At 38.6% G+C, this 18,112-nt stretch overlaps 1 protein-coding gene across 7 annotated transcripts in view; it reads left to right on the top strand.

Moving 5' to 3' along the window:
* The window catches only part of TPP2 (tripeptidyl peptidase 2), a 67,939-nt gene that overhangs the window by 12,937 nt on the left and 36,890 nt on the right, over nt 1–18,112 (top strand). For 4 of the 7 annotated variants that reach the window (XR_004023934.2, XM_022576817.2, XM_030762606.2 and 1 more), the window contains exons 3-8: nt 3,959–4,054; nt 5,678–5,782; nt 8,761–8,885; nt 12,903–13,066; nt 14,851–15,005; nt 15,631–15,707. Coding sequence is in view for 6 of the 7 variants with exons in the window: in XM_022576817.2 (XP_022432525.1) it covers nt 3,959–4,054; nt 5,678–5,782; nt 8,761–8,885; nt 12,903–13,066; nt 14,851–15,005; nt 15,631–15,707 (722 nt within the window). In the remaining variant the exon portion in view is untranslated. Of the gene's footprint in view, nt 1–652; nt 778–2,854; nt 2,946–3,958; nt 4,055–5,677; nt 5,810–6,765; nt 6,823–8,760; nt 8,886–12,902; nt 13,067–14,850; nt 15,006–15,630; nt 15,708–18,112 lie in introns of all 7 variants that reach the window. The other 3 variants (XM_089899394.1, XM_089899393.1, XM_089899392.1) reach the window with 3 other exon arrangements.

Raw genomic sequence — 18,112 nt, 5'->3', positions numbered from 1 at the left:
TTCGGGAGTCTTCTCCCACTCTGTACTCATATTTTCACTTTCCAGATGATGTCTTTTGATGAGTAGGAGTTCTTAAATTTGATGTAGCTGGATATCAATCTTTTGCCTTTTTGTTTGGGGCTTTTTGTGTCTTAAGAAGTCCTTCCTCCAGCTGACAACCAGTGCGAATCAGTGGCCCTCAGTCTCACAGACAGAGGGAAGCGAACTCCATCACCAGTCAAGTGCCAAATGAGAGTAGGGCCCTGGCCAGCACCTCGGTTGAAGCCAAGTCGAGGATCCAGCTAAGCTGTGCCAGCTTCTGATTGATGGAATGTGTAAGATTGTAAATAGTGTGTTCTCTTAAGTCACAAAGTTTGTCGTATTTATAACACAGCAATAACTAATACACTCAGCAAAGATATAGAAACTGTAAAAACACTCACATGGATGTTTTAGAACTGAAACTTAAAATGACTGAAATTTTAAGAAAGCATCACTGGGTGGATGTAGTAGCAGAATGGAGATGACGGAGGAGTCTGAGTCAGTGGACTTTAAGATCAACCAGTGGAGAATATCCATTCTGAATACTGAAGAGAAAAACACTGAAAAATAGCTAACTTAGCTTTGGGAGCTTGTAGCTCAATAACAAATGGTCACATATTTGCATCATCAGACCCCAAGAAGGAGGAAGAGGAGTGTGCTGCTGGAAAAAAAATATTTGAAAAAATAGTGGCAGAGAATCTCCCAAGTGTGGCAAAGATATAAACCTACCAATTCTAGAAGCTGAGTGAACCCCAGGTAAGATAAACCAAAAGAAATTCATGCCCAGAAACATTCTAATCAGATTGCCAAAAATGAAAGACAAAGAAAAAAAATCTTGAAAATGGCCAGAGAGAAGGGGCCCATTGTATAGATGGCAAAGATACTCAAATGACTTTAGCTATCTCATCAGAAACCCTGGGGGCCAGAAGGATGTGGTACAACATTTTTCCAGTGCAGAAAGAAAAGATCTGTCGATTGCAAATTCTATATCCAGTGAAAATATGTTCGGGGAAAAGGTGAAATAAAGACGTTCCCAGATAAGGTAGATCTAAGAGTATTTATAGCCAGCAGATACACTTTTAAAAAATAGTAAAAAGAGGCTTTTCAGACAGGAAGAAAACATGGAGCAGCAGAAATGAAGGACTAGCAAAAGAAGCAAAATGTCTGAGTAAATATGATGGACTGCTTTGAGTTCTTTAAAATCGTATTTGATAGCAAAAAAAAAAAAAAAAATCCTTCCTGTCCCCAAATCATGAAGATATTCTCCCATATTTATTTTCTGAAAACTTTCATCGTTCTTCTTTTCATATTTGTTCTTAGAAGTCACCTGGAATTGATTTAATGCTTAGTTTGAAATAAGAGTCCTGTATCCTTTTTTCCATCTGAAGACCCACTTGTCCCAACACCATGTATTAAAATTCCATAGTTGCCCCACTAATTTTCAGTGCCTTCTTTTTACTTTGCAACTTTCAAAATGTGGTGACTTTTGGCTTCTAAAGCCTCATTGCCCATTCTTTGTCCTTTGGGTTTTTGGTTTTTTCCTTTTCCTTATTCTAATTTTAGTAGCATTTGGAAGGGAGCACAGCGCTTTCTAAAACTTTACCACATTTAACTTGAAGTCAGTTTTTAAAATCATCAATATTTAGCCTTACATGGTAAAAAAACGGTTAGTCCAGAGACCGTGAATGCCTTGGCCAGGTTTAGCACTGTAGTTAGATGCAGTGATAGCTGAAGGAAAGAGGGTCCATGTGTCCTGGCAGGACCATGAGGCTGACAAGTCTGAAGTACAGTTCTGAGGCAGAAACTCAGATTTTCCTGCGTGGAACGTTAACAACTCATGATGACACTTGTCTCATGAAGAGAACCTTCAATTCGTTAAGAATCCTCTCTTTAAAAAAGAGTCAGGGGAAATGAGGTGTAATTAGAAATTAAAGAGATTCTGTTTCTCATTTAAAAATCGGTCTTACCACATTGTGGTTACCACGTAATTAAAACTCTTTTTAAAGAGAGCAGCTTAAAATGGTCAAAATAAGCACTTTGATTCTTAAAAGAGACCAAAAGTAACTTCATATTATGAAATACTCAAATATGTAAAATGACATACTCCATAATTGCCTCGGAGTAAAGTTAGCTTCACTCTGACTTGGTTAAGGTTAGCTGGCCAGAGCCATGATTATACATAATTTATATTTTCTGATTTTTTTTTTTTAGCTCAATTTTTGTAAGTAACTAGTCTGCCTTTACTTTGAGGAAAATATATAGTCGTGATTTGAGAAGTATCTTGTTCATGGACCCTGCAGAATTTGGTCTCATTTTGATTAAATATAAGTTATGTCTGTTGGATTACTTTTATTGTATTATATACGTATTTTAAGTAATTGTGGTTGTCTTAACACCTGATTATTTTGCAGTCATTTTAATTAGTTATTCCATTTAATCCTTTGGCATTTCACAGCTTTTTGTAATCTCTTTGCACAAAGAAGTTGTCGCTAGCGTATAGGGTTACAAAGCCACCTGTGTCGTGAGACATCTGTGATGAAGTAGTCTTTGGATTTGCCAGCTAGTGACTACTTACCTTTTTGTTGTTGCAGCGCTTTATTTATTGTTGTGGTTATGTCACAGGCTGTTGCAGGAATGTTAGAGTTAAGAATCTCTATTCTCTAAAGAAAGCTGATAAGCTTTGAATGAAAAGCACTGGTTTGTGTGCCAGCATATTTGAAATTTCACAAACTCCAGATATCCAGTTGATTGAGAAAAGATCGCTGATGAGCATGTGCTTTTTAAAGTCAGTAGATTTTTGAAGTGCTGTGAATGATTGTCTTCCTGTATTTAGTTGTGAGAAAATTTCCTTCAGAGACTTCCTACCTGGGGAATAATTTGACGAAGAGGGACTTGAGGAAGAGTCGGTTAAAGATCCTGCACAAGTAAGAACCACCAGTCAGTCCACAAGCTCTGAGTGGTTGATGGTTCAGCTTCATAATCTGTACGCATTTAAAAGCTGTTTTTAGTGATCGTGGGTCCTGTGATGACAAAGAGTATGAAGGGTCCCCGTTGTCTTGATTGACATTTCCAGTTAGTTGATGTTCATGCATCTTATTATTCATGCAAATTGGAAGGTAAAGATTATTTTCTTCCCTTTGCACATGAGGAAGCAGAAGCCTGTAGGTCCCACCTGGTTAGTGGCAGAGTTTGGGCACACTGCCAGGTTTATCTGACTTTAAAATCCATATCCCTTACACCAAGTTTTTGTCTCTGTGATAGAACTAGATTCCAGTTTTCTTTTCAACCTTTTTGTTGTTTGGGCCAGCAATTTAATTTCTTTTTGCTTCTTTGCTTTCTCTGTTTGTAAACTGGGCATACTCTTTACATCATTCTGTTAATTAAAAGCTGGAAGTGTTAGTTTTAAATACTTTGAGATAGTGGGAAAAACTATTGTAAGATGTTATATGTAATTAACGTGATTTTATAGAACTTTTTTCTTAAGAACTCAAAGACCTGTTTTTTTTTTAGTATCTGGGCGTATCCCTATAGTATTGTAGAGGAGAGAGAAGTTCTTTTTCTTAATGGGAAATCTAAGGGTGGAGAGGTTCTGTAAGTGGCTTCCCTCCCCCCTGGTTGATGGGCAATGGAGTGGTGAAGGGGGAGGTGAGGTGTCCTTGATGCTTGGGAATTGAAGGTCTTAGTGGTTTAATGTGATGTTGAAAGCACTTTATAAAGCATTGTGTAAATGAAAGATATTCTCCTTAAACCATCTCATTGATAAAAAAAAAAGAGCCAGAGAGATATTAAGTGGCAACTTAGAATATTAAAAATGTTGCTCTAACATATGAGCCTGCTCATCCAAGTTGAGCCATTCGAATACCTTTTTCCCCAGTGCTATATTATTAGAATTGGGAAGCATTTAGTGAGTGAGAAATTTACTTTTTATTTTTTATAGATTCCTGCGAGCTGGACAAATCCCTCAGGCAGATACCACATTGGCATAAAAAACGGCTATGATTTCTATCCAAAGGCTCTCAAGGAAAGAATACAGGTAACGTGCCATCTAGTATCAGTGACTTCTTTTCTTCCTCAAATTTTATTCATACTGAAGAAAAACATTTCCTAAAATCTCACTAACTTAATTGTTTGGGGGGTCTGGGAGGCTTTCAAATGGTGACTGCTTAAAGCAAGATTCTGTTCAGTGGAATGTCACCCATTCATGGTTCTTAATCTTGGATACATGGATAAGTTTAGGGAATCTGTGAGTACCTTGAAATTATATTCAAATTTTGTGTATTTGTGTTTTTCTGGGAGATGGGATATGCTTTCATTGGATATTTGAAGGACTTTTTTTTAACTTCAGAGAAGTTAAAGACAGTCGATTTAAAGTGGATTGCCCTATTTATTCCCGTTCCTATTGTTTCTGTGGTAATTTGTCCCATTTTCTTAGTCTTTACCTAGCTTGCTTGATCCCAGTCATCATTCAGTATTAGGGAAAGAATTACTCAGACCTAAAGCAGCTGAAGGATAGGAAACACAGTCTGTCATTAGAGAGATAAGAACTGTGAATTGAAAGAGAAGGAGCCTGCTTTAAGACAACGTAATAGACCTTTCAGTGACGATGGAAAGGTTTGAAATGTTCATTATCCATCCATCATGGTGGCCATGAGCCACAAGTAGCTATTGAGAACTTGAAATGTGGCTAGTATGATTAAGGAAATGAAATTTTAATTTTATGTAATATTTTAAAATTTAAGTTTTAATAGCAACATGTGGCCAGTAGCTGCCGTATTGGACAGTGCTTCTTTAGAGGACTGCTGACACTAGTAGCCCATACAGGTTTCAGCTATAAAACAAGATGTGATCCTGGCAAAGGGGCCTCACGGGTAAGACCTGTGGGCCCTTTTATCTAATCTAGTATTGTGATTTGCTTCTCCAGGGGTCAGTGAACCATAGGAAGTTACTCAGTACTTTACATATATAACCTTGACTTATTTGTCAGATTCCAATCATTCTGGAAAAAAAAATACAAAAAATAAATGCACTTAACTCAACTTTTATTGGATACTATTTTATTTTAAAATTTCAGGCTGAAATGCATAGTATTTTTATGCACTATATTAAATTTAATCAACTGTGTTAAGGTACGAATTAACATACAAATAGAGTGGTTAAATGAAAGCGGATCCCCTATCAAGAGGATGGGGAAAAAAACAGGCTAGAGAGGAAGGAGATTGAGGAAGCTGGCAGGTCCATCAAAATGCAACTGCAGGCACTCTTACTCCTGTCTTCTGCTTGCTCTTGGCTGAAGGCATTTCCCAATTCTGTAAGGGTTCAAAATAAACGTTTTCTTCAAATGACTGGGATTTCAGTCACCTGACATGGTATTAGTTATTCTCGGAGAAGGGAAGGATTTAAATTGGGACATATGATGTGTAAAAATACATTTGGTTGTGCCTTGGTAAACTTGTTCTCTTAAAACCTAGTTGTGGTGAGTTAGCTAATCAGTGTTTTATAACTGATCCATTGCTTTATCAGCTTGATTATAAATGATTTTTTTAACCTTTATAGGAGAATTGTATAGCATCCTAGCTCATAACAACTGTAAACGACTATCTAGGTTTACCTGAATATTTGTCAGCCTCATTGGAAAGTCATTTTTCTGTCTTTCCAGAAAGAACGGAAGGAAAAAATGTGGGACCCTGTTCACAGAGTTGCCCTTGCAGAAGCCTGTCGAAAGCAGGAAGAATTCGACGTTGCCAACAATTGCCCTTCCCAAGTTGGTGCTAGTCGCTTTTATTTAAACGTTACCATGTTCTCAGAGAATTAAGAGTTCTTAGAGAATTAATAGACTCTTTTTCACAAGTTTTTTGTTGTTTACTTTTACTAATTTTTCTTTGCTTATTTTTCCTGAAGTCAGTTTACATATGTGTCTATCAGTTGTTTAAAAGGTCTTAACAAACATAGAATACACACACGTACAAGTGCATAACTCCTAAGTGTATTGTCATGAATTGTCACAAAGTGAGCACCCCATATATGCAGCACCCCAGCCCCTCTCTTGCCTCTTCCTACTCACTGCTGCTTCCTCCCCAAAGCAGCCACCATCCTGATTTCCGACACTTATCGAACGGCTTTAACCTGTTTTGAATTTTGTAAAATGGAATCATACAGTGTGTGTTCTTCTATGCATAGCTGCTTTCCGTTCGATGTTTTTTGTGAGATTCCTCCATGTGTGGGGTGTTGCAGTAGTTTACTTTCCTTGCTATATAATTGATGGGCCACGATTTATGTATCCATTCTGCAGATTGGTACTTGCTTTGTTTTCAGTTTTTGGCTATTATGAAAAATCCTATTTTGAAAATTCTTGTGCCTGTCTTTTGATGGGTCATAAAGTGATCGTACCAGTTCCACAGGAAGCGTACGAGAGCTCCCATTGTTCAACATCCTTGCCGTTGCACTTTGTGAATCAGTTTATAAAATGAAAATAATTCTTGGTTTAGTATGAAAATAATGAGTGCTAGCTGCAGAAACTTTCGGGCAACACAGGTATGTAAAGTTTAGCAAGTGAAAGCCTCTGAAATGCCACCGCCCAGGGATGGTAACAGCAACCTGACATTCGTCCTTCTGAATTTTTCTTTTAATGCATGCATTTCTTTTCTTCTAATGAATTTTTTTATTGAAGTATAGTTGATTTACAATGTTTTAGGTGTACAGCAAAGTGATTCAGTTACACATACATATATATATATTCTTTTTCAGATTCTTTCCCATTATAGATTATTACAAGATATTGAATATAGTTCCCTGTGCTATACAGTAGGTCCTTGTTTATCTATTTAATGTGTAATAGTGTGTATCTGTTAATCCCAAATTCCTAATTTGTCCCTCCTGCCTTCCGCCTTTGGTAACCATAAATTTGTTTTCTGTGTCTGTGAGTCTTTTCTGTTATGTCAGTAAGTTCATTTGTATCATTTTTTTAGATTTCCATATGTAAGTGTATCATATGGTATTTGTCTTTCTCTTTCTGATTTACTTCACTTAGTATGATAATCTCTAGGTTCATCCATGTTGCTGCAAATGACATTATTTCGTTCCTTTTTATGGCTGAGTAATATTCCATTGTATATATGTACCACATTTTCTTTATGCATTCATCTGTTGATGGACATTTAGGTTGCTTCCTTGTCTTGGCTATTGTAAATAGTGCTGCTATGACCTCTGGGGTGCATGTATCTTTTCGAATTGGAGTTTTCGTCTTTTCCAGGTATATGCCCTGGAGTGGGATTGCTGGATCATATGGTAGCTCTATCTTTAGTTTTTTAAGGAATCTCCATACTGTTTTCCATAGTGGCTGCACCAGTTTACATTCCCACAATCAGTGTAAGAGGGTTCCCTTTTCTCCACACCCTCTCCAGCATTTATTATTTGTAGACTTTTTGATGATGGCCATTCTGACCAGTGTGAGGTGATAACCTCTTTGTAGTTTTGATTTGCATTTCTCTAATAATTAGTGATACTAAGCATCTTTTCACATGCCTTTTGGCCATCCGTGTGTCTCCTTTGGAGAAATGTCTATTTAGGCTTCTAATGGCGTGCATTTCTTAATCAGAAATACAATTGTATTAGTGGTTCTCAGCCCTAGCTGCATATTAGAGTCACATCAGGAGCTTTAAAAACTGTCAGTGCTTTTGCCCTAGAGAGGAATTAAATCAAAACCTTGCAGGGGAGGCAAGCATTTTTAAAACTCTTCAGGAGCTTTAATTAACATGCAGCTTGGGTCAAGGACCACTGGCCTGCATAGATCTACGTACACATTTAACTTTTATTAATCTGTGTACATCATCCTTTTTTAACAGCTGTATAATCTTCTATTAGATCAAGATTTGTTCTTCAGCCTCCTATTGGAGACGTGAAATGTAGTATTTCAGGTGCTACATATAGACAACGAACTTTATAGAAGAGGGATCTGAATTTAATTATCCTTTTTATATTGTATGCCAGAATTGTTTATATAATTGTCTTTTTCCTTAAGGAGGAGTAAATGTTGAATATATTGGATAAATAAAAATGAAGCACAACTTCAGATTTTGGGAACGTGTGAAACTTAAATTTTTATTCATGAGGACTATTCAGGTGAATGTAGGGCAGTCTAATATAGTATGTAGTTTAAAAAAGTGCCTAGGTTGAAGCATATGAATTTCCCATTTTTGTAGATGAAAGTGGTTGAATAGCAGCTTGTATGTACTTGGTCATGAACATAGTATGTACTTAACTTAGTGAATTCTAAAAGAGGTACGACTATTCATGGTTCCTGTTATTTATTTGGGTTCTTAAGAAACAAATTTGAAATGGAAATGTTCCTGATATAAAAATCTAAAAGTCGATAGAGAAACTATTTTATAACAATTTTAGCATTACTTTTGGAAATGAATTATACAATTATAGGTATGTGACCAACACCCTTGGCCAAATGATAGCACCACCGTGTAGCACCGTGTCTTTCCCAAAGCAGCTGTAGGGAGTGACTGAATATGATAGTGAGTAAAAGAAGTATTTTTTACTGTTTAATATTTTAATTGTTACTGCCACTAAACTGGACTACAAGTTGCACAGATATAAAAAGAAAATTTTCTTACATTTTTCCAGGGTAAAATGACTTTACTATTGGGTCACACTGTGTCTTTGGTTGTATGTTAATATCACCTTTCAAGAGCACAAAATGTGCTAATATTAATGTCTGTTCTAATTGTTTAGGCAAATAAACTAATCAAGGAGGAGCTTCAGAGTCAAGTGGAATTGCTTAACTCTTTTGAGAAAAAATACAGTGATCCTGGCCCTGTATATGACTGCTTGGTGTGGCATGATGGTGAGACCTGGGGGTAAGCAGTGTGTTTCCAGTTCTTCATTTAAAAATCATTTTATCTGCTCTGAAGAACATTAAACCCTCAGAACTGCCCAGAGATTTGGTTTATGTGACATTAATATCTCCAAGCAAAGCTACTTGAGGGCCAAATTGGCTTTTGGGTAGTTTTAGATAAGCCTTTTGAACCTCTTAGTATTTTAGACGCGGAAGCTGACCCTTAGCTGTTTTAAAGAATCTTATTTCATTAACCAGATAGTAGTCATTAAACAGATAATATTAGCAGGTTGATGATTGGTGTATGTAGAAATGTTCCTGATTGAAGCTGGGCAGTTTGGAAAGTAAGTGCACGAGGATGTTGCAAAGCATCTACTATAAAACTTTTAAGGGCAGAGGAGGAAAGTTGGGTAAAGATTTACCAACAGAGACCTAGTAGCTAAGTTGAAGCAAGGCAGCGTGATGCGGGCGGCAGCGTTAGAGCTCAGATCTGAGACGGAATCCTAGCATGTGAGTTTGAATGCTTTATCTGCACCTCTCTAGGCCTATTTCCTCATCTGTTAATTGGGATAATAATCGTACCTCCTTAGAGGGTTTTGTAAATTTGATGTTTCTAGACATAGTAGGTACTGGATAAGGGTAAGCTGTATCTGCTGCTTCTACTACTACTAATAATGATGATTTATACCAAGTTACCTATCACATACATTTTCTTCTTTCTTTCTTAGTGAATCATACACTGAAGTTGTGTTCCTTTATGTCAGCTAGTGTGTCTTCTTGAATTACGATCTGTGTAGAAGCAGGAATATGTTCTTAATACAGATATTTGGGCATGTACATGTTTCAGGGTCGCCACAATAAACCAGGGACCCTTCCAGAAATTGTTTTGTAGTTTGAGTCCCTGCTCATATGCAAAGAATTGTTTCCCGAGATGTGGCAAACACAGAACAAGATATGGTGATTTGATTGCTGTCTCTTGTTATTTAGTTTATAATGCACCGACTTAAAAGGGGGCTTTCCTCTCACAGATGTGGGTAATAACTCATCTTTGATAATGGGTATATAAAATTGTCAGTTGAATAGGAAATCTCTACTCCATTTGGGCCTGAAAGTGGTAATAAAATATTTGCATATAACAATATTTCAATCTAGATGATAGTTGATATTCATGCAACTTTTCCATGTATTGTAGTATGTTTTGGTGTGTGTATATGTGCAGGCGTGCACACATTGTGAACAGTTCTTTTCCAAAAGCTTTGCAGAAGCTTTGATCAAGTGTTTGTAATATTAAAAAGTTGTTCAAACATATGGTTTAGTAAATTTTGGGACATCTACCCCGTGGTATAACACGATACAGTCATTCCCAGTCATAAACCTTCAGTGATTTTTGTCATGGGAGAGGAGGTAAGGTTAAGTGTGAGGAAAATACTAGATACAAAATTCAGTGACACGGAAAATTTACTACCAAACACGCAAAAGGACTTAAGGAAATACTTTAATGTTAGCGGGGATTGGGTAGTGGAGCAGTAGGTGGTTTCAATTAAAGTGTTTCTATAGATGCTGAAAGCACTGCGGACTACGTTGTCTTAAGGGGAATGGCTTGGGGTTAGGATGTCCAGGGGGCCAGTGTATGTTTCCAGAAAGTTTTCTTGGTCTTTAAGGCAATTGACAAAGAAAGTGATAAGTGTAATAGTTTGTCAACAGTATGCTGAGACATCTTGAAGAATTTTTGTGTTGGAAATGAAATTTAATCAAATATTAAGTGAAGTGAAATCTGTGATAACTAGAAAACATTTTAGAAAATGTTAGTATAATCAATGAAAAACACAGCAGAATCATGCCTTCAAGTGCTACTAGAAATAATCTAACTTGTTTTGCACAGTACTATATATTGTATGGGACTTTGATTCCCCCACCCCACCTCAGAGTTAGATCCAGAATTTTTTGAAGCGAATCTTAAAGATCTTGAATCACCTTAAGGCAAATCTCGGCACTGTCTGCAGGTGTTCTCATGTCTCATGTCAGAAATGCCAAGCATTTCTGAGGGGAGGTAAAGTGACCTTAAGTGTCTGTTTTGTTTCAAGAATGTCAGGTCTGCCCTCCGCTTGACACAATTCTACTAATTGTTAAACCCCTGTCTCTGCACTTAACCAGGTAACCTAGTATGACTGCACTCAAGTATTTGCCAGGATGCATAGTGTCAAGTGCTGTCCCTCAATAGGGAGCAAAACCTGGTCAGAGAAACACTATTTATAGAGGACTACGTAAAGGAAAGACTATTAATTGGTTTCTTTTCAGTGGTTTTTGACCTCGTTTCAGTTTTCCTTTGAGAGTTTGATGAAAAGTGTGGATTCTTTTCACACACACGTACTCTAATCCTGTCCACAGGCCTTCTCTGTCTTCTAACAACTGCCCCTTGAGTTAAGCCAAACAGACCTTCAGAAACGTATACCCTTGCACCATGTTCACATTTGCCCTCTGTGGAGTTATTTAGTGAAGTCACTAAGTTCTGTATTTATATTTTGATATGGTGCTTGAATTGTTGAGTCCCTCCATGTAGATGGTGGTTATAAGAAGTGCTGTGAAATGTGTCACAGTATTTGCTGTGAGAATGTTGTTAGAAGATGTTGATGCCTTCTTTCACCATTTGGCAAATAGCTTCTTTGTACCAAGCAGACTCTCTAGAAGCTGCTCCATGGACTCTAGACTCTGGAAGCAAGTACTCCCTGGGAACATCTGAACCTGACTAGGAAGCGTCAAGAGAGATGTCATTGAAGGGTCAGCACAAGTTAGCTGAGCAGAGGGTAGGAAAGGGGGTTGAGGGTAGAGGGGAAAGATCCAGAGAATGATGGAGGAACTGTTAGCCGTTTAGTGTGTGATGGGCTGTGTGAGGGAAAGGGAGGACTGGAGAGTGATTTCCAGCATGGAGGCTGGCCAGGTACTTAAATTTTGGCATCAACGGTGCTGCTTTTGGCATCAACGGTGCTAGCAGATGTGGAAGATTTGTTGGCATACGTTTTATCCGCTAACCTCAGCTCTGATTCCATTTGATGTGCTGCTTGTTTTCTCTATGCCTTACTTTCCCCGTAAGTGTTCATTCTCCTGTGTCTTGCTATATTGTACTTATTTTTTTGAAATGCCGTAAATCATTTTAGGCACACATTGGAGTATACATAAAAACAAACCGATGATTTCAGAGATTCTTCTTCCCAAATTCTTCTTTTGTAGTGTGTTAATGAAATGTATGCCTTAGTATTTATAATAACGCCCTCTCTACACTATACTAGTGGGCTTCCATTAATTCATTATAGCGATTGTGATTGATGTACTTAGCTTGTTAAAACACAGTTGTTCTTATTTAGAAAACGAGCAGAAAGGTCTAATAGCTAAACATGTAATGTTGACCCTTAAATGACGTACGTTTCATTTATGACTGTTTTAGATTTATTTAGTTTTCATCAGACTGTCTTCTAAAGTGTTTGGAATATATATTTTAAAAATTAAAAAGTTAATAAAATGAGGAAAGAGCAGACAGGAGGACAACCATAAAACTGTAGAAAATGCTTCTTGTGAAAAACAAATGTTTGCCTAAGGCTGTTATAAATGTGCGTCCGAGGCTCCGTATAGTTCATCTAGCTTTGAGGGCCCACCTATGCTGTTGGATTCATGAAATCAGTTCTAAAAGAATCAGAAGGAAGCAGGGCCTAAACTGTGTTGTCAGAATCACCCTAAACTATTCTAAAGGTTGAGGCTAAGCTTTGGTCTGATTCCTTAAGCAGATAGATGGTCTTGTGCCTGGAGTTTCGTGAAGGACAGTTCCTAAAGCTCTCTGTACATGACTTCATTTAAGGGCTGGTTCCTGTAAGTTATTTTACCTAATCTTTACTGTCTACTCCGTGAAACAGGCAGTTGCCATGTTTGTTATGGTAAAAGCAGATAGAGTGGTGAGAAGATATCCCAGAAGCAGTATTGTGTGATTTTTTAAAAAGTAAGAAAATAAGATAAATTTCATTACCTACTCTTTATTCTCATCTTACAGAGCCTGCATTGCTTCAAATGAAGACGGGGATTTGAGTAAATCTACTGTTTTGAGAAATTACAGAGAGGCCCAGGAATATGGCTCTTTTGGCACAGCTGAGATGTTGAATTACTCCGTTAATATATATGATGATGGAAACCTGCTCTCCATAGTGACGAGTGGAGGTATTCTGCTTCAGATTTGCTAACTAGAGATAAATTTACAAAGTGGTCAGATGACAAATTCTTCTAGCCAGAAGCAGCCTTATAGAGAATTTAATCGAATGATCCCTACTAAAGAACTAGGTCTGGAATAATGGATGTGACTTGATTCCCTGGAAATTCCCTGGCTTTTTTTAAAGCCATAACCATGTAGGCTCCATTTGAGGAGTATAAGCATGGTCCAACCACAAAAAATAGATCAGCATAATTCATCTTATGAACAGTAATTTCACCTCCAAATATTAACCCTTGAAAATTCACCCCTGAGTGCAAAGAGTCAGGTAAAAGGATCCTCACTACAGCATTCTATATAATTTTGAAAAAGTTGTAAACTTTTTAAATGCCCATCAACAAAAGAATAGGTTTTTTAAAAAACTTGTATTATTCATCCTGTGGAATACATTATATAGGAATGAAAATGAATAAATCTACATATTCCTGTATGCATAAATCTCAGATACATAAACTTTACTGAAAAAAATTATTCATGGTAAAACATTTGTATAAAATTTTTAAACATGCCAAGCAGTACTATATTATGTTTATGCGTGTGTGTGTGTGGTAAAAATATGAAAACATAGGTGGGAAGAATGTGCGTACCAGCTTCAGGGTAAGGGTAGTGGTTACTTCTGGGGAGGGAGAAGGAGAGTGAAGTAGGACAGCCAGCTCTTTCCCTCCCCCTCCCCAAGCTCTGTTGAGGTATAGCTGAAGTACAAGAAACTGCACATATGGATACACACGGTTTGGTAAGTTTTGATATGTGCATACACCCAGGACGCCATCACCACAGTCAAAATTACGAACATATTCATCACCCCCAAAAGTTGGCATGTCTTCCTTTATAACCCAGCCCTGTCTCCACGCACATCCTCAGGTAGCCGCTGAACTGCTTTCTGTCCACTCTAGATTACTTTACATTTTCTAGAATTTTATATAAATGGAATTGAAGAAAAATTTTTTTTTGCCTGCCTATTTCAGAATCCATATTGTGACTGTAACTGGCTTGTTCCTTATTGTTGAGTAGTGTTTCGTCATGTGCATCCACCATGGTTTGTTTATCCATTCATCTGTTGATGCACATTTGGATTGTTTCAACAGTTGCGTACAGGTCTTTGTAGAAATATGTTTTTGTTTAATTTGACCAGTATCTGGGAGAACTGGTGGGGTGTGGTGGTTGCCTATTTAAGACTCTCGGAGCTCCTCTTCACAGCAGCTGCTCCCTTAGCGCCCCACAGCAGAGTGTGAGTGCATGGCCCCACCCACGGTTGCCATGTCAGGCTCAGAACTGTAGTAAGAGGCATCTCAGTGTGGCTTTCGTTTGTATTTTCCGGGTGACTAATGGAGTTAAACATCTTTTCATACATATATTTGCCATTTGGTTATTCTCTTTTGGGAAATGCTTTTTCAAGTGTATTACCCATTTTTCTTTTGAATTTGAAAGATTATGTTCTGGATATAAGCTCTTTGTCAGTTACATATGTTGCAAATATTTTCTCACCTTTGTGGCTTACATTTTCACTCTCAGTGAAACGGGTAGAATCCAGGATGGCAGAATAGTGTGTGTAATTCATTTTTTGTGAATTATCGTTAAGAGACTTAAGATAATAATACACTGTTAGATGTTAAGGTGAGACTATATTTTTATTCTATGACTTTTATTGTGATTAATAATGTGCAAATTGAATCTAATGGTTAAAACTTGGAGTCTCTGAGGATGTTTTGTCATCTTCTCCCCTTTTTGCCTCTAGGAGCTCACGGAACACACGTAGCCAGTATAGCTGCCGGGCATTTTCCAGAAGAACCTGAACGGAATGGCGTGGCTCCTGGTGCTCAGATTCTTTCCATCAAGATTGGTGATACAAGACTAAGCACAATGGAAACGGGCACGGGCCTTATCAGAGCTGTGAGTGTTTGTGAGCTGTTGACTTCGAAGACTAATGATTAATGATCATCGTTCTCTGGCTTTACAAAAAATATTGGAACTGTATTTGGTGTATAGGACTTTGTTTTTAAAAGCAAAAATGCTTAATTCATTTATATATTTTTATTGAAAATTATTAGGATAAAGTTTTTTGGAAACTATGAAAGTATTATTTACATTATGCTCTCACTTCTAGTAAATCCCTTAGGAAGCTGTTTGGAGCTACTTTAAAAATTAAAAAGACCTCTTAGCCAGCTTGCTCCGTCAGTGTGAGAAGAATTTATTATTCTGCATTTCATTTTAACATATGAATTATATTTTACTTTAGCAAATTTAGACTTTAATAAGAACCATTCCATCCCCCTTCCTCTCCCCAGCTCCGCTCTGCAAATGCTAGTTTGTTTCTTATTGACTACTTCCTGTACTCTGTGACTCCCTCCTACATTTTTTTAAGTTTATCAACCATATGCCTGAGAATAACTTATAAATTTAGATTTGAATTGGAATACGATTGGTTAAGAAACTATGGGATTCCATGCCTTTATTGTACTGGCTCATCTGTTTCTATAAATGGCTGCCTAAACTGGACTCTTAATCTTTTCAATAGATGATAGAGGTTATAAATCATAAGTGTGATCTTGTCAACTACAGCTATGGAGAAGCAACTCACTGGCCAAATTCTGGGTGAGTGTTCTTTGGCACTTGTCAGCCATAGAAGCTTAGCTGATGAAAAGTATTAAATGCTTTTTAGAACTGGATTGGATATCACAACTGAAAAAGAGCAGACTCGGTGGGTAGATGATAACTGTCTGTCTCTGAGAACCCCGCCCCCATTCCCACAGTCACATCTTTGATGTAGTTTTCCCCTCCTAGCCAGCCAGGTGGACCCGAGGGCCCATCTGTCACTAGAATTCCTCATCCACACGCAGCCTGACCTTTTCCAGGTGTACTTTCCTGACAAAATCTAGACTTGTGGAAGCCCGGAAGATCCTTCAGTGATCCCACAACTCATCTGCCCGGGTCTGTGGAGGTCACACTGATGTCATACTTTGTTTAGGACCGCGAATCGGAGATGTTCATCAGCGTCGTCTTTGGTCACACTGCACGTGCCCTTGCACTCCTGGACGGCCATTTTACACCTCCTTTTCTCCTCGGAGCCTTTCAGCGACCTCCCCTTTCATTCCTCAGCTGATGTCCTCACGTCTTTCTTTCCCAGAGAAAACAGAAGCACTCAGAGGGAACCTCCATGCCCTTTCTGTGACCTGTCTGACCCAACCTTCTGCCTTCCCTTGCTCTGTAATGAAAGAAGTGCCGGGATCGAAAGCCACTCAGGCACTTAACGATCTGGCTCTCATCTCTTTCCTCAAAGACTGCTCCAGCATCATCCCTTGCCTTTTCTGGGTTGTCATTACTACACAGACATGCTCTAGTACCTGCTAGCTTTAAAATTAACTTACTAAAAAAACCTCTTCGTTTCACACAGCCTTCACTTACTTTCCCAGCAAAACTTAGTTATTACGTATGTTCACTGTTTTCCATGGGCATGTCTCACTGCCCCACCCCATGCCTGTGCCATCAGGATCTTCCTGCCGCCAAGTCCACTGGCTTAGCCTTGACCTCATGTTGCCTCACCTCTTTGTCCTTCATAGTACTAACTTTGAAATTACCTTATTTAGAGTGTTTACTTATTGATCACCTCTCCCCCACTCCCCCACCACACCATCCATATACACCCACCATCCCTATACACCCACCATCCACATACACCCACCATCCATCTACACCACACCATCCATATACACCCACCATCCATGTACACCCACCATCCCTATACATCCACCATCCATCTACACCACACCATCCACATACACCCACCATCCCTGTACACCAGACCATCCACATACACCCACCATCCCTATACACCCACCATCCACATACACCCACCATCCACATACACCCACCACCCATATACACCCACCATCCCTATACACCAGACCATCCCTATACACCAGACCATCCCTATACACCCACCATCCACGTACACCCACCATCCACGTACACCCACCATCCACATACACCCACCATCCATATACACCCACAATCCCTATACACCCACCATTCCTGTACACCCACCATCCCTGTACACCCACCATCCCTATACACCCACCATCCACATGCACCCACCATCCACATACACCCACCATCCACATGCACCCACCATCCCTATACACCACACCATCCCTATACACCCACCATCCACATACACCCACCACACACATACACCCACCATCCCTATACACCCACCATCCCTATACACCCACCATCCACATACACCCACCATCCACATACACCCACCATACCTATACACCACACCATCCCTATACACCCACCATCCACATACACCCACCATTCCTATACACCCACCATCCCTATACACCCACCATCCCTATACACCCACCATCCCTATACCCACCATCCACATACACCCACCATCCCTATACACTCACCATCCCTATACACCCACCATCCCTATACACCACACCATCCCTATACACCCACCACCCACATACACCCACCATCCCTATACACCCACCATCCACATACACCCACTATCCACATACACCCAGTCTTGTATATCTCAAGATTGTATTTATGTGACATGCTGAAAAAGACACAATGACTGGAATCAAGAATGATGAGTGGTTGCCAGGGCTTAGAAGGGAACATGTAACTACAAATGGACAGATAACACCAGGGAGATTTTTTAATGAGGTGCTAAAATTATTACTGTGTTTATGGTGGTGGTTGCACAGGCTATACATGTGTTAAATCTCGAAGAACTGTACACCAAAGAGAAAGTCAATTTTACTCTATGTTAATATAAAAAATAAAAATTTTTAAAAGTTAAAAAAAAAAAAACCTTAATTTTCTCAGATCACTGGTACTAAGTCCCTTGTGGGGCTGGAAAGGAATGTCTCACAAGTACCCTCTCTCTCAGTTGTTTCATCCATGAAGGTAATCTCACCCCTTTTTCTCTTGCTTCAGTAGCTTGATTACCTCAGTGTATTTCTTTCTCTCCTTTAACATTC

Source organism: Delphinapterus leucas, chromosome 18 (genome assembly GCF_059928025.1).
Source record: "Delphinapterus leucas isolate spDelLeu-1000000601 "Yukka" chromosome 18, BTC_Dleu_Yukka2, whole genome shotgun sequence".
Taxonomy (NCBI): domain Eukaryota; kingdom Metazoa; phylum Chordata; class Mammalia; order Artiodactyla; family Monodontidae; genus Delphinapterus; species Delphinapterus leucas.
This window is presented reverse-complemented; position numbering and strand designations above follow the sequence as displayed.